The 26071-nt window shown below is 45.0% G+C and overlaps 1 protein-coding gene across 2 annotated transcripts; it reads left to right on the forward strand.

Moving 5' to 3' along the window:
* Positions 1-263: 263 nt before the first annotated feature.
* Positions 264-7552, forward strand: LOC146404686 (spermatogenesis-associated protein 31E1-like). Of its 2 annotated transcripts, none has more exons than XM_085018645.1 (6): positions 264-499; positions 803-1000; positions 1730-1790; positions 2334-2394; positions 2631-5437; positions 5652-7552. In XM_085018645.1, the coding sequence occupies exons 1-5, from the start codon at positions 398-400 to the stop codon at positions 3577-3579; spliced, it is 1371 nt and encodes a 456-aa protein (XP_084874771.1). In that variant the 5' UTR covers positions 264-397; the 3' UTR covers positions 3580-5437; positions 5652-7552. The 2 variants fall into 2 exon arrangements, with proteins under 2 accessions (XP_084874771.1, XP_084874772.1); XM_085018646.1 differs by having other exon boundaries at positions 2631-5414; positions 5615-6197.
* Positions 7553-26071: the final 18519 nt, after the last annotated feature.

The raw sequence follows: 26071 nt of genomic DNA on the forward strand, positions 1-26071 counted from the left end.
CGACAGGCCCATAAATTCAGAGACGAGGTGTTGGGACCAGGAACAGCAACTTGAAGCGGGAAGCTGGCAGACCGACAAGATGGCAGACTCGTGTCTCAAAAACCCATCTGGCCTCAGTCCCAATTCAGGCTCCGCTTCTCCAGAGGGAAGGGGGAGGGGGAGGGGCCCATGGTCCCTCCCTGTCACTTGCTTGGAGGAAGGGCCCACCGCAATGCCCACCAGTGGCTGAGCCAGGGCCATGAGGACACTACCTAACGGTTGCTCCCTGACAGAGACCCCGTTAGGAAAGGAAGGTTTTGGGATCCAATGTACAACAGGAGCTGGTACCACTGTGTGGTATCATTGACATCTGCTGAGGAACTACAACTTCTATGTAAACAGGTGAGGTGAGAAAAGGATGAGATTGTGGACAGAGGAGATGCTGACCCTTTATGTATGTGTCCCTGGGAACCAGCCACATGCCTGGGAGAGGATCAGACTTCCAAAGGCCAGGGAACAGGTGGGTTCAAGCCAAGATCTCCAAGAGACCTGCGGAACCATGAAATACCTGGCTTTCAGGTGTCATGATCCAAACATTGACTAAGGTCTCCAAGGCCCAAGAGGCTGGAAGGAGAGAGCTGAGGGGCTGGGTGGTGGGGGAGGGGCGCTGGCCCAGCCTCCTCCTCTCCTGTCCCCTCCCCCGCCCTCCAGAACCCTTGTGAGGTAGCTGCCGTTCTCTGATAGGAGCCTGTGGCTCCAACTGCCAGGTCATTCGCAAGGTTCAGTTACCTGAGGGTAACAGGGCTGCTATTTCCTGTGACAGCCTTGCGAGGAGATGAAGAATCTCCACTCTTCTGGGAACCATATGGCTGCTCCTTGGTGGCGCCCCAGGCCCGCTTCCTGGGTAGGTGAAACCATCCTCGCCTTGGTGTGTGGACTGGGGCTCTTCTTCCTATTACGCCCCTACCTCACGAGTGATCCGTCCTCACTACCACCTAGGACACATGGGAGCATCAGGAAGGTAAGGAACCTGGGGCCCAGACCCAAGAGCACATGAGTCTCTCTTTTCTAGTATGACTTTCCCTTTTCTGAAGCCACTAGAGAGACTCCTGAGATGGGAACGAAGGGGACATCTCGTCTCACGCAACAACACACCCCATCCCTCTAGGGACAAGCCAGGCCTGACAGGGGATAGAGGGGGCGCTGGGATTTCTAGCCAAAGATCTCAGACCAGGTGTCCCAGGAGAGGAGAGGCCTCCAGGGCTCGTCCCAAATGCAGTGACCAGCGGCCAAGGACTGGATACGAAGAGTTCCATCTCAGCCACAGGGTGAGCCCCTGAGCACTGGTTCACCAGCCACGAACAAGGCTCTTGAACAAGGGCTCATCTGAGGGCAGTGCCGAGGCCCTGGGAGCCTCTGAGCGGGTGGGGCCCTGCCTCGGGGAGCAGAGACCTGACAAGGTGTGTTTCTTGAGCAGAGGAACAGTGACGCAAGAAATCCAGAGTAGATCTCAAAGAAAAGCCTTCCTTGTGTTCTTCAATGAAGGAACACAGAACACTTGTATCCGCTTGAAAAATGAGTGACTTTTTTAGAAAAGAAAACCCACAGAGCTCCATGAGTTCCATGGAGAAAGTCCTATTATGCCTGGACGTGGAGTGTCTGGAGTGTCTAAGGCTTGAGAGAAGCCAGAGGGAGAAGTGGGAACCAGCCCCTCCTTTTTTTTTTTTTTTTTTTTTTTTCTGTTTCTCAGCAACAAATGGAGCCACTGGGGAGGAGGAGGAGGAGGAGCATGAGACAGAGCGCTTTGAAAGGTAAGCTTCCACGTTCAGCCCTGTGCGCCCGGAGAGTCTGCTTCCATCTCTCCTGGCCCTGAGGGACCAGCTCCTTGGTCTCTTAAGGATGCCAGTGGCAGGGAACAGAACCCTCAGGAAAGGAAAGCAGGAACCAGATCCTTTTGCGGAATGAAGCTGGGAGGAGCCCAGGAAAGGGCGGGACCTGGCAGGGGTGTGTGGGCTCTCTTGGACCACGAGTGCCTGGAATGGGCGGTGGACCCTCCAGGTTGGACTGAGAACAAGTGGTTTCACAGGGCCGGGATTCCTCTGTGAGGTCTACCTGCCCCCCGACCCCCGCACCCCCAGGGGGCCTGTGAGGCCAGCCAGGGGTAATAGAGGTGGAAGCACTTTGCAAATGAGACACCTGTCTGGGAGCTTCTCCATCACTGTCAGGATTCGTGTGGCCTTGGACGCTGGGGCTTGGGCGCCAGGCTCCCAAAAGTGTCCTCTAAAGGGACCAGCCTCCTGGAAAACCCTCATACCCCTGCCTTCACCACCATGACCTAGTGTCCTGATTTCCAGCCTGCAGAGACTGCCTGCAACAGCTGGGACGGGTTCGGGGCCTGATGGCACGTCTGCAAAGGTAAAGAATCTTTCCTTGCTCTCCTGGGGTCTCCTTCCTTCCAGGGCTGCAGGCAGCCTGGGGCTGACCTGGGAGGGGGAGCCATGGCAGCGGGGTTCAGCTCAAGCCCCAAGGGGAGGGACAGCAGGTGCACTCCAAGTCCGCGTGGGGGCTGTGGGAGGCCGTGGCCGCAGGCGCCTACCCCTGCCTGGCCCCGTTGGCTCCTGCCTAGAGCTTGTGCCTCTTGTCTCCTGCAGCCACCTGCGCAGAGGCCCTGACAGGGGCCGCTTTCACCACCACTCACGTCCGGACCCCCTTGGCGAGGTGTGCCAAGCAGTGCCCGCTGGAGCCCAGCAGCCGTGCAGGGAGCCCACACAAGAGGCTCTTCCCACAATGTCCCCATCAGCTTCCCCGGCTCCTCTGACCCCTCTGGCCTCCATCCTGGCAGCAGACCCGCAAGACCAATGCAACATCAAGACCGTCCTGCAGGGTCCTGCCGCAAAAACGTCCTCACCTCCAGGTAACTCCTTTTGGGCATCTGCCATCCCAGCCATCTGGAGTCTTGGCCTCGGCAGCCGTCCCATGGCATTCCTCTCCTGCTGGTGGGAGACCACCAAGGCCTTGTTCTTCCCCACCTCGTCCAAGCGGGAGGCCCAGCAAGAGCCCTCCTCAGCAGAGGAGGCCTCCAACTGGGAAAGCCCCACAGACAGCTGGGCAGAGACGAGCGGCCCCTCACTTGTCAGCCCGCCTAGCCAGAGGCTGCTGGACGTCGTCATCCCCAAGAGGCTGGACCTAAAGTTTCAGAAAGAGCAAGAAAAAGAGGGGTCATTTACAACACAAAGGAGCTCAGCCTACCCCCTGATCTCTTTAGGGATGATGTGCACATCACTGAGTGGGCCGCAGGAGGCTACAACTCCTCCATCTCTCAGGAACATCAAAGACAAAGCAGAGCTGCTGCCTGGTCCTCAGCAGTTCTTATACCCCGAGGTCTTGAGGGACCACTTCAAGTGCACATACATCCAGCTCTTCTGGGGTCTCCCCTCTGCACAGCGAGGCATTGGTGGCTACTGCTTTTGTCCCTCGGAGCTCTTCTCAACTACAGGCTCCCCCTGTTTTATTCTATGGCATCTCGAGTGGCTTTCCAGAACCCACGCCACCGAGACTATCTGGAGGTTTTTCCTAGAACTCCTTCTTGCCCTGCCCTGAGGCCCGACCCCAGCCTTCCACTCAAAACTTGCCTCAGTCCCAGGCCCTCTCCCCACCTCGGACCCAGGCCCAGCCCTTCCTCCCACTGTCTCTCCTGTTCAGACCACCTTCTGCTCCACCCCAGCTGGGGACCCTTGGGCTACATTGCCCAACATTCCAGAAGAAGGCACTCTTATTTCACCCCAGCGGAAACGCAGCCTCTGGCATGCCCCTGGCTGCAGAAGCAACAGCTTCAAAAGAGGCTCACCGAAAATCAAAAAGACAGGGGCCTGCCTCTCGGGATCCCACTGTCTCTGGAACTGAATCCATCTCAGGGCCCCTTGGTAGACATGCATCTGGCACAGGGCCGACAACGACCCAGGCAGCCCTCTCCTCTCACAGCCCGTAGTGGCCTGGGCCCATACAAGACAAGCGCCAGGAGCCCTGCCAGATCCCAGCGGAGATGCCAAATGACCATCCAGCTAGGCAAGGAGTTCCTTGAGGCTCTAGAGCCAGGTCTCAGTAGGGTCTCAAAGGAGCTCTCCAGGGCCAGCCTCCCAGACACCTTTCTGGAAAGGACCTCTGACACGGGGGCAGAAAGATCCTTGCAGAGGGACTCTGCAAAGGGTTTCCCCAGGGTCCCAGATAGAAGACATCTCAAAAGAACCTTGAAAGCCCATCTGAGTAAAAAGGTGGAGCAGATTCATACGGGTTGGATCCCTGTGACTGTGCGGCGATCCTGGCTTGCTGCCAACCACTCTCTTCCTAAGTCCCACAGTCACAAGGAAATCCAAAAGCCAGCATCCTGGAAGTATTGGAAGCCCCGTGTAAACACCTCCAGGCAGCTTTCCTTCCTTAGTCCCGGCATTCAACAGATGCTGGAAGTACATATCATGAGGCTGCGGGTAAGGCACAGGTGGGGCTCTCCTACCCAGGCCTTTGAACCCATACATCTCAAGCCAAGTGGGGCTCAGCCCTCACCCCTTCCAAGGTCTACCTTTTCCCCCTCAGCCACCCAGCAACCGGGGGAACACTCCAAAGCCAACGTTTCCAAGGTCTTGGGAAAACCTCAGCCCCATCTGGGAGAGAACGTGCGAACAAGAGCGTCCATTCCCACCCTGCTGAGTCCCCTCCCTGCCCCCTCCCCTGCAGCTAGGGAAGTCCACGACGCCCTGGGCAGGCCTCTACCTGGAGTCAGCCACGAGCCCTCAGAGGCCCCTCTGACTGGGCAGGAGAGAAGGACGCCTCCTCCCAAGCCCCCACGCAAACACAGGGGCAGAATCCTGCCGGTGGGGACTTTCTTGGGGCCCAGTCCGAGTGCACCAATGACCAGGAGGAAACCCTGGGAAATGTGTCTGGCTCAGACCTCCAAAGACCCCTGCCATAGTGCCTCGGGATTGGAGATGGACTTAACGTCCCCAACTCCAATGGCCAAACAGGCCATGGAGGCCATGGAGACCGGGAAGGACCCTGCTGGGGAAGTTATCTTGGGACCCAGTGTGCTGGCCAACTCGAAAACCTCGGAGGCAGAGCTGAGGAGAGCCGGGTTTCCAGCCACTAGCACAAGCCTATCACCACTGACAAAGCCAATGGCCCAAGACCCAAAGGAGCCATGCCTTCCAACACAGGTGGCTAGGAAGTTTGAATGGAGAGGTCCCGTCGAGGCAAAGAACCAGCCTCGAGGCCATGCCACTGGTGACATCCTCAACAATACGCACATGGATGGCCTCCTTCAGGACGATGCCACTGGCATGCTCCTCCAGGATGCAGTCCCCGATGTGCTCCTTCCAGACTCTCACACTGATGTGCAAGAATCCAATTCTTCTCTTTAAGGAGTAACTAACCAATACACAAAGGTGTTCTCGGGGTGTGGGGGCCACTGGTGTCAGCCTCCTTCACCTGCACACAGATCCATGAGGGCCACAGAAAGGCCCCCAGTGCTCCACCAAGAGCACAGAGGGACCTCAAACCCAGTCCTGAGCCAGCCAACCAGAGGCAGGCCCTGAGCAGATCCCAAACCACACAGCAAACTGACAGTGAAGGAGGCTGACACCAGTGGCCCCCACACCTTGACAACATTCTTGTGTATTGGCTAATTACCCCTAAAGTAAAAGCATTTGATTCCCCATGAAACCCTGCAAAATGCTTTCCTTTCTACGTTTTCACTAGCTTGAGCTCTGACTCACAGTTGAGAGAATGACAAATTTGGAAAAGGAGCCAAACTCTGTGGACATCGAATGAGGGAAACTATTTGTCCAGTTTCAGTTGACATTCAGTCCAATGGTCTCAGGGGTCTCATGCTTCATTTTAGGGTAGGACAAGTTCCTATACTCAAAGTGACTTCTTTCCTTTGGAAACCTGACATAGGGAGGCCTATGGCAAGTGGGATCCGTGATGAAATGAAGTAGCAGAGAAGTATCTGACACCTGTTTGCTAGCTGGCAGGTAGCCAAGTGATTCTGCACAGAAGAGCTTAGGTTTATGGGTTGGCTTATTTTGCAATGAAAGCAGCCGTATTATCAAACACATGGGGATTCCCACAAATGAGACACTTTTGGGCAATACTTTGATTACATCCTCTAGCATATTTGTACTTGCTGCTTAGTATTAAATGAGAGTGCTCATTTGGCTCCTTTAAAAGTACAGTAGAATGTTTGGATAGTGGTATGCATGTCTCTAGAAAATGAAAACATCCTAATGTTCAGCTGTGATGGTTTCAACTTCTGAACCATGCAGAAGGATTCACATTTTCTATCATTCTAAGAAATGCACATTTTTCCACATCTCAGGAAACTCATATTTATTACCTTTTCTATTTATTGTAGGGCTACAAAAAGGATATATTGCCTCAAAGAATTTTGACCTCTTAGAAAGTATGGCACTTATTGGTGCTTGAAATATATACTATCTCAAATTCCCTGGGAATTGGCATTTTAGCATCTGTGAAAGAAAGGATACACTTAATTAGCATTTCTATTATAGCAATACTAGAAGTCTCACTGTCTGCCTCATACTTTCCAAACTGTGCACTCAGTTGAGACTCCATAGTTCTCATTGGTCATAAAGTCTGTTGCTCTCGACACAGGAAAATCTCGATAATGAACATGTGTCAAGCGGATGTCTGGTGAAGTCTCTCAGGTCACTCTTTGGGGTGACAGGATCATGGCCCTTTCACTCAAAGCTGATGGGAGGGCTCTGTGGAGGGTATTTTTTCCTTTAAGGAAAAGACATATTCAGGTGGTAAAATAGTTTACAAAATCATAGCTTTTATTATTTTTGAAATGTACTTCCTTTGTGATATTTTCTGATGTTACTGAATCACAGACCTATGGAAAGTGGCCACCATGTCCAAGAATGTCCAATGGATAACATGTATTCACTAGAATAGCATAGTTATTGTACACCTACAATATCTCACGGTCAAAAACATGACACTCTCTTTTTGGAAGTTTAAGCTGGAAAATTTTTTTTGTTTCTTTCATGGCCTATAGAAGTTTCCAGGCTAGGGGTCGAATTGGAGCTGCAGCTGAAACCTATGGCATAGCCACGGCAATGCCATAGGTTTCCAAGCCACACCTTCAACCTACGCTGCAGCTTACTGCAATGCTAGTCCCTTCACCCACTGAGTGAGGCCAGGGACCGAACTCGCATCCTCACAGAGACGACAGTGGGTCCTCAACCCACTGAGCCACAATGAACTCCCAAACTGCTATTTCTAAACCACGTCTTTGAGAGAGAACTAAATTTGAGTAAGAGGTACTATAAAATAAGGTAACTCCCAACAAGAGAGTTGAGGATAAAGGAGATACTAGCATCTTCCTAGGAAAAGACAATTTCCTCTTCTCATCTTGACTACAAGAAATGTGGATGATAACAGCTTTTTGGTGTAAGCATGTGTGTAAGTGTGTGTGCTTTAGCTAGTGCTGTGCATTAAAATTTTTTTTAATTTGGGGACAGGAATATTTATATATAAATGATGCAAAGCATATGTGATTTATTAGGTTCTCTGACCATTCTCCTTTTGGAATGAATCACGAGGGCAAATAATTACTAACACATATGTTCTGGAAAAGCAATTACATGTCCTTGAAATTTCCCAGTAGGAAAAAAGGTGGAGACTTTGGGAAGGCAGATGAGATATCCTTGCCCCACAAATAAGTACATAAGGTTTAAGGCTATTCAAACTGGAAGAGGGAAAAACACTGTAAATCAACTACGCTTCAGGAAAAAAATTTTTAGGAGTTCCCACTGTGGTGCAGTGGAAATGAATCTAACTAGGAGCCATGGGGTTTCGGGTTCGATCCCTGACCTTGCTCAGTGGGTTAAGGATCTGGCGTTGCTGTGGCTGGTGTAGGCCAGCAGCTACAGCTCTGGTTTGGCCCCTAGTCTCAGAACCTCTACATGATGTGGTTGCGGCCCTAAAAAGCAGAAAAAAATATGTATTTTTTTTTAAAGGCAGACATTGTAAATCAACTATACTTTAAGAAATTTTAAGAATTAAAGGAAAAAAAAAAAAAAAACCAAAACTGGAAGGGCTCGCCCAAGGCTGTTTGATGAAAGAAACCGCAGAGAGCAGATCAAGAAGGGCAGACAGGCAGGTCCAGGGTCTGCCACCCTGACCAGGAAACCATCTAAAAATATTTGTCTGTACTTTAAGTAGGAACCACAACTTGCCCAAAGTGATGAGTACTGCTCCTTCTCTCCATTTAGGCGAAGAGGACACTGCCCTCATCACCCCCACACCCCAGAGCCCTCCTTCACTGTCTAGGGAGTTACCAGGGACTTCGGGTGAAGTAGACGAGGAGATGAAGAAGAAGCAGGAGTGCAGGGGGAACACGAGGAGGAGGAGGAAGAGCCATTACCAAACATAGGACTGGGGCCTCCTCTATAGTTTGGTCACCTAATTAACAAATGGCGACCCTGAGGCACAAAACGGTTCACCAAACGACACATGTGCTTGCTTTCCACAATGGACTCAGACCACATGCTTCGGCCACCACAACATGCACAACCTGCGAGAAAGAATCCTTTTCCTAGGTCATCCAGATGATCTCCCTAGAGCAAATCATTTCCACCACCACCAGGTTGTGGCACATGTTACTCTCTCTGCTCCCTCCCCCCAAAACATCATTTTGCCACTTGGATAAAACATGCCAGAGCAGAGGACCCTTCTCAGATAGCAGTTTGTTGTGTTCATTCATGCCATGTTCCAAAGGAAAAGAACAAGAGGAGGAAGTCTAATTTACTAACTTTTATGAAAAACAGTGCAATATAGCGTGAGCCATTTTGTTCTGGCTAGAACTCCATCATGAAAAACACACCTTTCCCTGAATCTGGAATTCACCTACACGTCCAAGGCCATCCAGGCAGATTTTGAGGGTTGAAGGCAAAAACACCTTCAACCATCCCTGTAGATAGCATCCCTGCTTTGTCCCCACCCCCCGCTCCCCCCATGTCTTCGCCTGAGAGTCACCGAGGTTCTCTCAGCGTGAGACCTCTCAGGTCCACCGGTTGGAGTGGAAGACAGTACACCCCGATACAGGAAGAAAACATGAGAACTTCCATTTGGAGTCTTTTTCATCTCATTCTTTGAAAATTCCTATGCTTATATAAGCTTTGTCATGCATCTAAATTATAGGACCATAGAAAATGTGTTTATTTCACATGTCAGAGAACTTTTTACCGAGTAAGAAGACTGAAAGATTGGAGAACAATGATATGAACCAGATTCCTGGTCTTTTCTAAGGAATCAAACCAGAATCCAAAACAGCCCTGGGGACTGGGCTCTGTCAGGCAAAGCACACGTGTGGCCTGTCCAGGGAGAAGAAGGACCATGAAGCAACTCTAGAAAATCTGTTTCATCAAACTCTGAAATTCAGAGGGGCCTCCTCAGCCCTGTAGCTTGTAGGCAGAAGGCAGATAACATGGAGGTGAGTGAACCTTTTCCCCCTGATTCACCTGCAAACACTACGGCGGGGCGGGGGGGGGGGGGGGAATAGCACTCGGATCCAGTTAGAATACCATTCAGGAACCTACAGACCCTTCAGGGCCATCAGAGCTGCAGGGTGTGTGTGGGTGGGTGTGGGTGTACACATGCAAAAGCAATGGGGACCTCAGGCAGCATCTAGCAGGGACTGGTGCACCGAAGCACCCACAGCACCCAGAAGAATGGCTTTTCCTTAAGAATGCAACAGGTTGCATTTACATTACATTTTTGGAAGGATCCTTTTGCTTTAGAGGCAAAATTCTGCAGGAAGCCGTTTACTTATTTCTTAATATATATGAAAAATCTACTGGAAAGTGTTTTGGATCAGGGAAGAAAAAAGAAAAATGGACTTGTTCAGCCAAGTTTATGGATATAGTGACTTGCCTAGGAAGCAGGAGAGTAAAAATCCTGGGCAAAATGAAGCATCTGATCAAGACACCTAGGGTGCACAACCACTGATTATGCTCACCAACTGGCATACGGGGAAGGGGCCCAGCTCTTCAGCCAAGCAACTGCCGGGATCCAGCAGAGGCCTAGGCACATTGCAAACAGTTTCTCCCAAGGCAGGGCTCGTAAGCTAAGAGGAGGGGACTTTAGCCAAGAACCACGTTGCAGGGAAGGCGGCATCTGTCCTTGTCAGCACTTTCCATTGGAAGATGACGTGTGAAGAGCAAGTTAAGAAAGAGAAGGATTTCTGTTTTGAGGCCAAAATCAATCACTGGGACATATCGCTAGATGGAGAAAATGGACTGAATTCAGCATCTACACTGGTCAAGCCACTGTACACTAAGGTACCCAGTCATTGTCAGTAGGCTTGTCATTACTCCACAGTCACTGATCTCTAGTGCACTGGAGTAGCCAGACATGCTTGTCAAGGTGAAGCTGGATGGCAGGGAAAGAATCAGCAAAAGTGTGAAAATCTTGCAACTTGGTCTCAGATAGGTGACCATCAAAGTAAACTTTTTTTGGTTCTCTTTTTAGGGCTGCACCCACAGCATATGGAGGTTCCCAGGCTAGGGGTCGAATGGGAGCTGGAGCCACCGACCTGCACCACAGCCACAGGAATGACAGATCTGAGCCACATCTATCAACTCGACCACAATTCATGGCAATGCCCAATCCTTAACCCACTGAGCAAGGCCAGGGATTGAACCTGCATCCTCATGGAGGCTAGTCGGATTCGTTTCCACTGAGCCACAACAGGAACTCCAAAGGAAACAGTTCATGATATCAGATAGGACATGACATTACTGATGTATCAACACAATGAAATGGTTAAAACAAAAAATCTAAAATGTACGAACTTCAAAAAACGTTGACTGATAATCTCTGGACAAGTACTGTATTTTTAACTTCATCCCACTGGCCTCATGGGCAATCATGTCTATGTTTGTTTTATTAGGATAACATTTTTAGCCTCACTCAACATATGGATAATTTAGCAGTGGGGAAATTTTTTTTTTTTTCTTTTTAGGGCCGCACCTGTGGCATATGGAGGTTTCCAGCTTAGGGGTCCAATCAGAGCTACAGCTGCCAGCCTATACCACAGCCACAACCACATCAGATCTGAGCCAAGTCTCTGACCTACACCACAGCTCACGACAACGCCAGATCCTTAAACCCACTGACTGAGGCCAGGGATTGAACCCGCAACCTCATGGTTTTTAGTCGGATTCGTTTCCACTACACCACCAAGGGAACTCCAGCAGTCATTAAATTCTGGTTTATTAAAACACTTTGTATTCAAGTTAGGAGCAGACTTGATGGACAGTTTTTGTAAAGGATGACTTCTTGGTTTTCTATCATTCCACTTGGATATCACTGCACCAGTTTCCTAATCAATAGAGCTGGGAGGGGTAGTGATAGGGGATTAAATTCTAAGCCAAGGGAATCCACAGCTCCAGGCTGAGACAATCCTTACAGGAGGATGGATGAACTGAAATCTTACTGGTGTTTTTAACACTTATGAATGGTACATCAAAATACAACAAATGTAAAACTTGAGAGTAGAGGCGTATAAACACATCTTAGAAAATACATGCAAGCCAGCAATGTGCTGAAAGTGCTTCTTCTGTTCATGTTTCTTCTTCATACATGGAGTGGGTGTGCCTAGAAGACCTGTACTTTTTCACTGATTGCTAACATTCTAGAAGGATGTCTTCCAATTCAAGCTAAAAGCCTCCCTCATGCTTCATGGTCCTTGTGAGGGGAAAACAAAAACGAAAACAAAAACTATGGCCTTGCTGATACCCACAAGTGAGCCTGGACCTAAATACCAAGAAGTATCACAGAATACCAACATCAAGGAAGAGTACTTGGAGAGCAGGATAAAGTGAGACAAAATGATGGCAATTCATAATAGTTTTCTAAGTACAGAGAAAAAAAAAAGTCACTGTGCCACCCCCCCAAATATCAAACACCCCATTGTTTTGGTTAAAATGAATGACAGCTACTTTGTTTCCAGGAACCGCTCTTTCCTACCCATCATCTTCCCTCCTGTCCGTAACATTCATTGACAGATGAATCACAGAATTGCCTTGGCTTTCGGCATCTGATCTAAAAGCCACTTTCAGGCTCTCCCTCAAATCACCAACCTAAGCCCAAATCCTGCAGTGGCTTTCTTCTAACATCCTCCTCCTGAGACACTCACGGCAATGAGGAATACACCCAACTTGTAGATTCCACTTGTTCTCAGGTGTGTTCCTGCTGGGTTTTGGCTGGAGAACATGGACGCGGGAATGATCTCATCCTAATCAGCTGACTCTGGCACCCCAAGGAAAATACCCCCATGCTTTAGCCTTTTTCCTAAACACTTCTTACTCCCTACTTCCCCACAGAGGGCTGGTCCCCTGTGCTATGGTTGTCTGGAACCCCTTGCACTTCTCCCCTCTGACAGCCTCTGCATATCTTGAGGTATTTCTCCAAATGCAATGAAAGGTCTTGCAGGCAAGAGTGATGAGTGAAGTTGGACCACATTCCCAGGATTCTATTCCCTGATGAAAAGTGTTTTAGAGGGACGGGATTAAGATGGCAGAATAGAAGGACTGGAGCTCAACTTCTCTCCCCAAAACAACAAAATTCACAACTAAAGACTGAGCAATCTCCACCCAAATGGACCGGAAATCCATACCCTACTCCAGAAGACAAAGAGAAAGCCACACCGAGGTAGGAGGGGCGATTTCAGGATATAAACAACCCCATACCTCCCAGGTGGGAAGCCCCACAGACTGGAAACTAACTGGTTCACAAACTCTCCTACAGGACTGAGAGTTCTGAGCCCCACATCAAACTCTCACGTGTGGGGACCTGGCACTGGGAGAAAGAGCCCCTGGAGCATCTGGCATTGAAGGCCAGTGGGGCTTGTGTGCAGGAGCTCCACGGGACTGGGGAAAATGGAGACCCCATTCTTAAAAGGCGCACACAGACTTTCACGTGCACTGGGTCCCAGGGCAGAGCAAGGTCTCCACAGGAACCCAGGTCAAACCTGACTGCAGTTCTTGTAGGACATCCTGGGAAAACAGGGATGAATGTGGCTTGTTGTGAGGGAAGGGCATTGGAGGCAAAGCTCTCAGGAATATTCAGCAGCATGCCATTCTCTGGAGGTGGCCATTTGGGGAAAAATCTTGCCCCACCCTTCAGTCAGCCTGAGAAGCCCCAGGGCAAACAACAATCCAGGTGGGATCACAGCCCCACCCCTCAGTACACAGGCTACTAAAGACCCCTCAGGCACACAGCTGCCTCTAATCCCATCCAGAGACTAAGCCCCACCCATCAGAGGGACAGGAATCAGCTCCACCTACCAGTGGGCAGGCATCAGCCCCTCCCATCAGGAAGCCTACAGCAAGCCCCCATACAGACTTCAGCCACAAGGGGGGCAGACACCAGAAGTAAGAGGGGCTACAACTCAATTATATGTAAAAAGGTCACCACACCAAAAACCTATAAAAATCAAAAGACAGAAAACTATACCTCAGACGAGGGAGAAAGGAAAAACCCCAGAAAATCAGCTAAGCAATGAGAAGAGTCTCAGCCTCCAGGAGAAAGACTTTAGACTGTCGATGCTGAAGATGATGTAAGACATTGGAAATAAACTGGAGGCAAAAATGGATAACTTACAGGAAACACTGAGCAAAGAGATACAAGATATAAAACTTAAATAAGAAGAGATGCAAAATACAATAACGGAAATAAAAAATGCACTAGAAGAAGCTAACAGCAGAATACAGGAGGCAGAAGAACGAATAAACAAGGTGGAGGACAGACTAGAAGGAATTACAAATTCGGAACAGAAAAGAGAAAAAATATTGAAAACAAATGAAGAGAGTCTCAGAGAACTCTGGGACAATGTTAAATGCACCAACATCCGTATTATAGGGGTGCCAGGAGAAGAGAGAAGAGAAGGGGACAGAAGAAATAGTCCAAGAGATAATAGCCCAAAACCTCCCTCACATGGGAATGGAACCACCCACTCAAATCCAGGAAGCACAATGAGTACCATGAAAAATAAACCCAAGGAGGAATACACCGAGACACATATTCATCAAACTGACCGAAATAAAGACAATGAGAAAATCTTGAAAGCAGCTAGGGAAAAGAAACAAATAACATACAAGGGAACCCCAGTAAGGTTATCAGCAGATTTCTCACCTGAAACTGGGCAGGCCAGAAGGGAGTGGCATGATATAGTTAATGTGATGAAAGGAGAAAACCTCCAACCAAGATTACTCTACCCAGCAAGGCTCTCATTCAGATTTGAAGGAGAAAGCAAAACCTTCACAGATAACATAGGTTCACCACAATAATAAGGTAACGGCTAACAACCTTAAAAGGACAAATCGACAATAACACAATCATAGTTGGGGATTTTAACACCCCACTACAGCAATGGACAGATCAACCAAACAGAAAATCAATAAGGAACCACAGGCCCTGAAGGATGCATTAAACCACATGGACTTCACAGATATTTATAGGACATTCAATCAGAAAGCAAAAGAATACACATTCTTCTCAAGTGCACATGGATTCTCTAAGACTGATCACATCCTGGGCTACAAATCCAACCTCGGTAACTTTAAGAAAACTGAAATCATATCAAGCATCTTCTCTGACCACAACACCATACGACTGGAAATCAACAAGAAAAAAACTGCAAAAAACACAAACACGTGGAGACTCAACAACATGCTACTAAACAACCAATGGATCACTGAAGAGATCAAAGAGGAAATTAAGAAATACCTAGCAGCAAATGACAACAAAGATACGACACTCCAAAACCTATGGGATGCAGCAAAAGCTGTTCTAAGAGGAAAGTTTATAGCACTACAAGCCCATCTCAGGAAACAAGAAAAAGCTCAAATAAACAACTAACTTTACATCAAAAGCAGCTTGAGAGAGAAGAACAGACAAGACCTAAAGTTAGTAGAAGGAAAGAAATCATAAAGATCAGAGCAGAAATCAATGAAATAGAAGCAAAGAAAACCATAGAAAAGATCAATGAAAAGAAAAGCTGGTTCTTTGAAAAGATCAACAAAATTGATAAACTCTAAGCCAGACTTATCAAGAAAAAAAGAGAGAGGACTCAAATCAATACAACTAGAAATAAAAAGGAGAGGTAACAATGGACATCACAGAAATACAAAGGATCATAAGAGACTACTACATGCAACTATATGCCAATAACATGGAAAACCTAGAAGAAATGGACAAACTCTTAGAAAAGTATGATCTTCCAAGACTAAACCAAGATGAAATAGAAAAGATGAATGGACCCATCATAAGAACTGAAATGGAAACTGGGATTAAAAAACTTCTAACAGGAGTTCCCGTCGTGGCACAGTGGTTAACGAATCTGACTAGGAACCATGAGGTCGCAGGTCTGGTCCCTGCCCTTGCTCAGTGGGTTAATGATCTGGCGTTGCCGTGAGCTGTGGTGTAGGTTGCAGACGCGGCTCAGATCCTGCGTTGCTGTGGCTCTGGCATAGGCTGGTGGCTACGGCTCTGATTAGACCCCTAGCCTGGGAACCTCCATATGCTGCGGGAGCAGCCCAAGAAATAGCAAAAAAAAAAAAAAAAAACTTCTAACAAACAAAAGTCCACCACCAGATGGCTTCACAGGTGAATTCTATCAAACATTTAGAGAAGAGTTTACACCTATCCTTCGGAAACTATTTCAAAAAATTGCAGAGGAAGGGATACTTCCAAACTCATTCTACAAGGCCACCATCACCCTGATACCAAAACCAGAAAAAAACACCACAAAAAAAGAAAACTACAGGCTAATTTCACTGATGAACATAGATGAAAAAATTCTCAACAAAATACTAACAAACCACATCCAACAATACATTAACAGGATTGTACATCATGATCAAGTGGGATTTATCCCAGGGATGCAAGGGTTCTTCAATATCTGAAAATCCATCAGTGTGATACACATTAACAAACTGAAGAACAAAAACCATATGATCCTCTCAATGGACGTGGAAAAAGCCTTTGACAAAATCCAACGCCCATTTCTGATAAAAACCCTTCAGAAAGTGGGCATAGTGGGAACCTACCTCCACGTAATAAAGGCCATATATGACAAACCCACAGAGAACATCATTCTCAATGGTGAAAAGCTCAAAGAATTTCCACTGAGGTCAGGAACAAGACAAGGATGTTCACTCTCGCCACTACTCTTCAACATAGTTTTGGAAGTCCTAGCCACGGCAATCAGAGAAGTAAAAGAAATCAAAGGAATCCAAATCGGAAAGGAAGAAGTAAAACTATCACTATTTGCAGATGACATGACACTATACCTAGAGAACCATAAAGACTCTACTGGAAAACTGTTAGAGCTCACCCATGAATTTGGCAAAGTCACAGGATACAAAATTAATACACAGAAATCAATGGTATTTCTATATACTAACAATGAAAGAGCAGAAAGCAGAACTAGGGAAGCAATCCCATTTACGATCACATCCAAAAGAATAAAATACCTAGGAGTAAACCTACCTAAACAGACAAAAGACCTGTACTCTGAAAACTCTTAAGACACTGATGAAAGAAATCAAAGATGACACAAATAGATGGAAAAACATACCATGCTCATGGATTGGAAGAGTTAATATTATCAAAATGACTATACTACCTAAGGCAATCTACAGGTTCAATGCAATCCCTATCAAATTACCAAGGACATTTTTCACAGAACTTGAATGAAATATTTTAAAGTTTGTTTGGAATCACAAAAGACCCAGAATAGCCAAAGACATCCTGATAAAGAAAAATGGAGCTGGAGAAATCCGGCTCCTGGACTTCAGACTATACTATAAAGCAACAATCATCAAAACCATATGGTACTGGCACAAAGGCAGAAATATAGATCAGTGCAACAGGGTAGAACGCCCAGAATTCAACCCACACACCTACAGCCAACTCATCTATGACAAAGGAGGCAAGGATATACAATGGAGAAAGGATGGCGAGTTCAATAAGCGGGGCTGGGAAAACTGGACAGCTACATGGAAACGAATGAAATTAGAACACTCCCTAACACCATACACAAAAATAAACTCCAGGAGTTCCTGTTGTGGCGGGGTGGTTAACGAATCCGACTAGGAACCATGAGGTTGTGGGTTTGATTCATGGCCTCACTCAGTGGGTTAAAGATCCAGCATTGCCATGAGCTGTGGCGTAGGTCGCAGACGCAGCTCAGATCTGGCGTTGCTATGGCTGTGGCACAGGCCGGCAGCTACATCTCAGATCCAACTCCTAGCCTGGGAACCTCCATATGCCATGGGTGCAGCCCTAGAAAAAGACAAAAAACAAACAAACAAAAAACAACAACAAAAAAACAAATGCATTAGAAATTATTCACCTATTATTATTGGGTACATAATATACAATGATGTCATCTATGGTATGAAATACAGAAAGTAAGGATGGAGCTGTATAGTAGAGTTTTGTATGTTACTGAAGTTAAATTGTTATCAATTCAAGTTTTAGAGCCTTTGGATATTAAATGAAACTCCCATGGTAAACACCAAGAAAATATCTAGACTATATATATATATATATATAAAGAATTGAGAAGAGAAGCAAAACAGTTCACTACCGAATCACAACTAAAAATAAGGTAGTAATGCAGAAAAAAGAAGCACAAAATAACTATAGGCATACAGAAAACATACTGCTTTTCTGAAAAATGACAGAAGTAAATCTCCCCTTATCAGTAATTACTTTAAGTGGAAGTGGATTAAACTCTTTAATAAAAAATACACAGACTGGCAGAATAAATAAAAGTTCATGATCCAACTATGTCCTGTCTATCAGAGACTCATAATACTTCTAAAGACAAATTTGAACATAAAAGGATAGAAAAAATAGTTCACATAAATGGTGATTCAATACAGCTGGAGTGGCCATACTAATATTAAACAAAATAGATTTTTAAAACCTTATGAAGAGGAGCTCCTTGGTGGCCCAGTGGTTAAGAATATGGCATTGCTGCAGCTGTGGCTCCACTCATTTTTAACCATGTGGGTGGACCTAGAGAGTATTATGCTTAGTAAGACAAGTCAGAGAAAGAAAGATCCTCTATGTTGTCACTTATACGTGGAATCTTAAAAAAAAATGTATATAGCAAAACAGAAACAGATTCACAGATGCAGAAAATAAACCAGTGATTACTGGTGGGGAGAGGAAGGAGAAGAAGGGCAAGAGGGGGGAAGGGATTAAGAGATATGAACTACGATGTGTATAAAATAGAGAAACAACAGGGATATACTGTACAACCCAGGGACTATAGCCATTATTTTGTAATAATGGTTCTTTCAAAACATAAACAAAATTGATAAACTACACTGACCAAATAAAAAAGAGAAGACACAACTAACTAAAGTCAGAATAACGGTGGAAGTATTACTATAAGCCTTACAGGGGTGAAAAGGAATTATCAAAGGATACTATGAACAATGATAACCTAAAAAATTAGATGACCATTAGAAAAATGGACAAACTTCTTGAAACACAAATGCTCTAAACTAACTCACAGAGAAATAGAAAACCTCAACAGAAGTATAACAAGTACAAAGATTGAACCACTAGCCCAAAACCTTCCAACAAAGAAAAGTCCAGGAACAGGTGGCTTTACTGGAGAAATCTACTAAATATTTCAAGAAAAATTAACATCCATTCTTCTCAGAGCTCCCAGTGTGGCTCAGCAGGCTGAGAACCCGACATAGTGTCCATGAGGATGTAGGTTCGATCCCTGGCCTCACTCATTTAAGGATCTAGCACTGCCACAAGCTGGGGCATATGTCACAGATGTGGCTTCAATCCAACGTTGCTGTGGTTGTGGTGTAGGGTGGCAGCTGCAGCTCCAACTGGATCCCAGCCTGAGAATTCCCAAACGTGCACTTGTGACAAAAAGAAACAAAAATCAATCCTTCGCAGACTCTTCCAAAACACTGAAGAGGAGAGAATACTTCCTCACTAATTTTATGAGTCCAACATTAATTTACATTAAAATGAGAAAAAGATACCACAAAAAAATAAAATCAGACACACAGCCTTCACGAAGATAGATGCAAAAATCCTCAACAAAATATCAGTAAATTGTATCCAAGAGCATTTTTAAACAGCTATTTACTATGACCAAATAGCAATGCAAGAGTGGTTCAACATAAGAATATCAGTCAATGTAATATGTCACTTAATAGAACGAGGGAAAAAAAAAACACATGATCATCTCAGTTGATGTAGAAAAGGCACTTGAGGAGTTCCCGTCGTGGCTCAGTGGTTAACTAATCAGACTAGAGAACCATGAGGTTGTGGGTTTGATCCCTGGCCTCGCTCAGTGGGTTAAGGATCTGGTGTTGCTGTGAGCTGTGGTGTAGGTCACAGACGGGGCTCAGACCCAGCATTGCTGTGGCTCTGGTGTAGGCCGGCGGCTACAGCTCCGGTTAAAACCCTAGCCTGGGAACCTCCATATGCCGTGGATGAGGCCCTAGAAAAGACAAAAAAAAAATAATAATAATAATAATTAAAAAATAAAAAAAATTAAAAAAAAGAAAAGGCACTTGACAAAATCCAACACCCTTTTCTTGATTTAAAAAAAAAATCCCAGAAATCTGGGAATATAGGGAAAATTCCTCAACATCATAAACATATTTACAAAACTTCACAGCTAAATTATCATCAAGGATGGGAGACTGGAATCTGTCCCCCCAGAATAAAGAACAAAGGCAAGAATGCCCACTTCCTCTGCTGTTATTTAACATTCTACTGGAAGTTCTAACCAGAACTATTGGTCTGCATCCAAAATAGAAAGAGCCAAAACTATCTCTTTCGCAGATGAAATCATTCCCTAGATAAAACTATCCCAAAGAATCCACAAGAAAGCTATTAGAACTAATAAATCCAATAAAGTTGCAGAACACAAAGTTTGTCTCTTTGTTGTTAGGGCCACACCCGCTGCATATGGAAGTTTCTGGACCAGGGATTGAACACCAAATCCTTCAATCTACTGCGCTCGCTAGGGATCAAACCCATGCCTCCGCAACAACCAGAAACACTGCAGATGGATTCTTAACAACACATTGCACCACAGCAGGAACTCCAAACTGGCACATGCACATTGTGGTATATATAATGCCAGGCCAGCAGGGACCTGCTGTATAGCACAGGGAAATCTATCCAATGTTCTGTGATAAACCATATGGAAAAAGAATCTGAAAAAGATTGGATGTGTGTACATACATAACTGAATTACTCGGTTGTACAGCAGAAATGATCACAACAGGAAATCAACTATCATTCAGTAACACTTTCAAAAATGAACAAAAGAAGGTGCAAAGTATACACAAAAATCAGATGTGTTTCTATACACATCGGCCACATTTACGCTGTTATTCCAGGAACTATGAAAGGATGTTCAATTGTGTCTTGGGCTATTTTCTATAAACACTGAAATAATTGTAATTAGTGTGGCTCTTTTCATCTATAAACAGTGGCTTACACCAATAACTTCTAAATGTTTTACCCTTTTTATTTCTAGGACAATCCGTGTTATTTTTCTTTCTCTTTCATTAGGTATTGAGGCTTAAAACTATGTGGCACACCAGACCCTTCTCAGCATCTATTTCCAGAGAACCCCACTTGGACAATGTTGGATTACTGAATTGTATGACGTTTTCAAGCCACCCGGTTATGACATTCTTCAACATCCCTAATCCTACTGGCTTCAAAACGTCTTGCCTTGCATTCCCTCCAATTTACAGCTGGTTGAGAGCTGTCAAGCTACATCACAAAAAAGAATTTATTCAAGGGACCATATTAACAAAGGGTGAATGTCAAATCTACTGAAAAGCAAATATGTCTGTCATTTTTTTTTTAAAAAAAAGCAAGCTTTGGTCACAAATTTAAGGTAACATAGACCTTAACTGTATCTGGTTTTATTGATTTTAGTAAACACTATCAAAATATTCATGTAGGTTAAGACTTTATTGAACAAGGATGGGTTTTTATTCTACTCTAAGGGGTGCATGTACAACTTTGACGGAGCCCAATAGCTCCAAGCTTGTTTGGGTGTGATGGACCTCGGGATATTTATTTATTTATTTGCTTTTTTGAGGCTAGGGGTCTAACCGGAGCTATAGCTGCCAGCCTACACCACAGCCACAGCCACGCCAGATCCGAGAGGTATCTGCAACCTACACCACAGCTCACAGCAACATTTAACCCACTGAGTGAGGCCAGGGATCAAACCCAAAACCTCATGGTTCCTAGTCCGATTCATTTCCACTGTGCCACAACAGGAACTCCAACCTCTTGGGATATATAGACATGGCCCTTTGAGCCAATTAATGCCAGAGTTCTTGGTCTGGCTGATTCTGTCTTCAAGAACAGAGAAGCCACCTTTACTAAGGAACATTTTTTTTAAATCCCATTTTTGCTTGTCTGTATTGTTTTTATCTACATCGTTTTGATATAGCTAGTTTACAGTGGTCTGTCAATTTTCTTTCTTTTTTGTCTTTTAGGGTCACACCCATGGCGTATGGAGGTTCCCAGGCTAGGGGTCAAATTGGAGCTGCAGATGCCGGCCTAGGCCACAGCCACAGCAATGTGGGATCTGAGCTGCATCTGCGACCTACACCACAGCTCACAGCAATGCCAGATCCTTAACCCAGAGTGAGGCCAGGGATCGAACTCACATCCTCATGGATGCTAGTCAGGTTCATTAACCACTGAGCTTCCCTGGGAACACCACATTGGTCTGTCAATTTTCTATTGCACAGCTAGCAATCCCACTCTGGGGCATATATCCTGACAAAATGTTCCTTGAAAAAGATACAGGCATCTGTATGTTCTCTATTGGTTTTAAATGTATCATTTGCTTTCCTTGAAAAAGAAACATGTACCTGTATGTTCTCTATTGGTTTTAAATGTATCATTTGTATAGATGTTTTGGCTGTTCCTCTGGGGATGGCATCTTACATAGCTTATTGTAGTTCTGTGGTGTGGGCACTGGAACACAGGAAGTGGAGGTAGCTTACCCTTCCCACTTGATAATTTGCTTTAAATAGCACAACTATATACGCTGAAAACCTTCTCAGACAAGGTAGTAATGTTTGCTTCAATCTGCAAATACAAGTTAGAAATTCAAGGCCAGAAGGATATTTGTATTGTATTTACTCACATTTTTACTCTTTGTATTCCTTTCTTTTTCAGAATATGAGTTTTCTTTTCCTATCATTTCATGACTGATTGAAAGACTGCCTTAGGCACTCTTAACTAGGTTTCTGTTCTTCTTTTGAGCTCAGGCTCCTGAATTAGTCACAATGTGGCTCAGGGATGTACAGGGGGCACAGACTGTGGGAGGTCCTAGAACTCACACAGAAGGGTCTGAACTTGACCCAAGAGACATACCCCAAGGCGTGAGAGCTCCTGAAACAGGACAGGGTTTTATGCAAGCTGTGTTTCATAGTGATCATCTTTATCTATGTAAATTCACATTGTGGATAATTGTTCCTCTGAGAGACCAACTGGAAAGATTGTAAGAATTTCAGTAAATATCGAAGCCCTAAGCCAAGATGGAGCTGGGGGAAAACAGCAACATGTTGAGACAATCTAAAGGGAAGAAACCAAAATGTTATAGGCGTTTGATTTTGAAAAAGAAGCAGGAGGCACTTCTGGCCCCTAGTCTCATCTCTAGGAAAAGTTGTGTTAGACCCAATCCAGGCTAATTACTTGTTCTCTCCTAATGGTGAAAAGTGTATGGAAAGAAGGGCACACAAAGTCCTTTTCAGAAACTGAAGGCATCGTATTATTAGTCAAATCCCCTTTGATTAAAAGAAGGACATGCTCTTTGTCCTCAATGGGGGATGAACACTGAACATGTACAAACTAGCAGAAAGGAGGTCTTTACTGATTTATTGTCCAAACAAGTCCTGAAAAAGACTGAGAGGGCAGTCAGCACTTTGAACTAAGTGCTGGGAAAATGGCCTTGGCCTTTTCTTCCTGAAAATGTACCACTCGACCTTGACTGCCAGGTTGTACGACACAAGAAAGCACAGACACTGAAGAGAGAGGCTCCCTTGGAGCCTAAAGTCCATGACTGTGACCATTCACTTGCATGTCCAGAAACGGTGCCTCTGTGAGTGCAGAGCCAGCTGCTGTTCACAGCACTCAGTGCAGTCCTGCCTTGCTGCAGGTCAGCCAACGTATGCGAAGGATGCTGTGTGAGGACCCTGGGGGAGGGGGGAGTCTCTGATATCACTTGAGGGACCCTATGCCACACCAAGGTCCACACAGCATCTTGTGAGCAGAAATGAGGAAAGAGGAGAGACTTCAATGGGCTGCAGAGGTCAGCACAAACATGCAAAGCAGAAGCATATTTGTCTTTTTTCTTATCATCAAATCTCTTTGAAGTGTAAAGGTAACATTAAAATTCTTAAAAGGTTCTGGTCATAATAAACAGTGCTATTTTTAAACTGAGATTTGCATTACCATGTATTTGCAGTTATAGTGTTGTTTTAAAATTGTATCATAATGGGAGTTCCCCTCCTGGCTCAGTGGTTAATGAATCCACTAGGAACCATGAGGTTGTGGGTTCCGTCCCTGGCCTTGCTCAGTGGGTTGAGGATCCGGTGTTGCCATGAGCTGTGGTGTAGGCTCGGATCCTGTGTTGCTGTGGCTCTGGTGTAGGCCAGCGGCTACAGCTCCAATTTGACCCCTAGCCTGGGAACCTCCATGTGCCATAAGAGCGGCCCAAGAAATGGCACAAAGACCAAAAAATAATAAAATAAAATAAAATAAAACAAATAAAATAAAATAAAATTGTATCATATTTAGATAGAACACAGGGTCTATGAGAAAATATACTGGGAGAACTTGTTATTAATTTCCTTGAAATAAAGTTTAAAAGTATATTACGTAGGAGGAATCTAGAAAGATAGCAGAGGAGGAAGCACCAGGAATTGGTCTCCCCAACTAGGAAACACACTGGCAGAATCTGTCTAATGCTACTAACTAGGAACTCTTGGAGTCTATTGAAGGCTTGCAACATCTAGAGGAAGACTCCCACAATACATTGTGGTTAATTTGGGTCAATTTCAGCTCCTAACACAGTAGCAAGTACCAATCTCCTATTCCCCTGCTCAGGGTACACAGCAGTTTACATGCTTTCTGAACAGTTTGAACGCAGCTTGCAGGAGCCATGGTGGGCAAAAAGGACCCTGTTCTCCAAATATTGGAACTCTCTGCTCTGATCACTGATTGCTCTTCTGATCACAGAGTGCAGACAAAGAGACAGTGACCGTGGTTGTTGCCCCTCACCTCATGGTTGAAAGCCCCTCTCTCTCTGGATGAACTGACATCCATGCGATTTAGAGGGATGGTGCCTTTTCCTCCTCTTTGTTTTACTCTTTCCCCCTTTGGGGAGACAGACATTGAAGACTAGGATAGGAAAAAGCAATTACATATATGAGGAAAATACGAAAGTCACTACACAACCCCAAGATAAGGTATGGACTCAGAAAAGACTTGAAGAGACCTTATATTTACCCTCAAGCTGGTCCCCAGCACAGAGACAGACAAAAATGTTCTACACAAACACACACACACACACACAACTCTGGGGAAGGGGGAGGATCTGATTCCCAGAGTTACCACATTATTTGATTTAAATGTCCACTTTTCAACCAAAAAAAAAAAAAAAAATCACCATGCATGCAAACAAAACCAAACCAAACCAAGCCAGATATATATGACTCATGCAAAGGAAAATAATAAACCCTCTGACAATGTCCCTGGGAAAGATGTAATGATAGATCTTCTAGACAAATACTTGAAAACAGTTATCTTAAAGATGTTCAAAAGAACTAAAAGAAGATACAGAGAAAGTCAAGAAAATAACATATGCATAAAATGTGCATGTAAATAAGATCAAAAACCTAAAAAGGAAATCAGGAACTGAAAAGTACAATCATTAAAACTTAAAATTTACTGGAAGGATTCAAAGGTGATTTTGAGCAGGCAGATGAAAGCATCGGTGAATTCAAAGATAAGGGAATGGAAATAATCTGGTCTGAGGAAGACAGAAAAAAAAGAGAGATTATAGAAAAACAAAGAAAGCCTACGGGACCTGTGAGATACCATAAAGCTGACCAATATATTCCTCCTGGTGGGAGTCCCAGAAGAAGAAATAAAGGGACAAAAACTAGTTGAAGACAGAATAGCTGAAAACTTGCAAAATTTGATGAAAGACGTCATTGTAACCATCCAAGAAACAAGTAATTCCATGTACAATGAATTCAGAGAGATCCCCACTGGAACACATCACGCTCAACCTGTCAAAAGGCCAAGACAGAAAGAGTATTTTGAAAGCATCAAGAGAGAAGGGACTGAGCACATCCAAGGAGTCCTTAATAAGATGATCAGCAGACTTCGCATCAGAAACTTCAGAGGCCAGAAGGCAGTGAGCTAATAAAATCAAAACATAAAAAAAGAAGAGAAAAGAAAAAGTGAAAACCGTCAACTGAGAATCCTTCTTTCAGGCAAAACTGTTCTTCAAAAATGAGGGAGAGATTAAGACATTCTGAAGTAAACAAAAGCTCAGGGAACTCAATACTAAACTGCAAGAAATGCTACAGGGAGTCATGCCATTTGACATGAAAGAATACTAGCCAGCAACCTAAAGCCATAGGAGGAAATAAAGATCTTAGGAAAGGAAAATAAATGAACAATTATAAAAGCTAGCATCCTTGTAACGATGGTGTGTAATGATGATGTGGAACTTCACTTTTTTGTTTTCGACAGGATTTGAGACTAGGATGCTTTAAACAAAGTATTAGTGCAGAAGACAGTATGATTGTAACTTTGGTTGGTAACCCCACATTCTCTTTTCTTCCTAATTGAAGACACTAATGCAGTAAACATCATACCATTTTATATGTTTAGCATATTATCTATAAAGATACAATTTTGTAACTTCAACAACTAAAAGGGGTGGAGACAGAGTCATTAAAGGAGCAAA

This window comes from Sus scrofa, chromosome 3, assembly GCF_054392235.1.
Source record: "Sus scrofa isolate SSC_HxYL_T2T_F1_AM1 chromosome 3, Sscrofa_HxYL_maternal_Yorkshire_Landrace_v2.0, whole genome shotgun sequence".
Taxonomy (NCBI): Eukaryota; Metazoa; Chordata; class Mammalia; order Artiodactyla; family Suidae; genus Sus; species Sus scrofa.

What these genes read in the sequence shown, in the direction of transcription:
- LOC146404686 (XM_085018645.1), top strand. Translation starts at nt 398, where the DNA reads ATGAGATTGTGGACAGAGGAGATGCTGACCCTTTATGTATGTGTCCCT. An exon ending in CACATGGGAGCATCAGGAAG is followed by an intron (nt 1,001 to 1,729) that starts GTAAGGAACCTG and finishes TCTGTTTCTCAG; the next exon opens with CAACAAATGGAGCCACTGGG. An exon ending in GAGACAGAGCGCTTTGAAAG is followed by an intron (nt 1,791 to 2,333) that starts GTAAGCTTCCAC and finishes CCTGATTTCCAG; the next exon opens with CCTGCAGAGACTGCCTGCAA.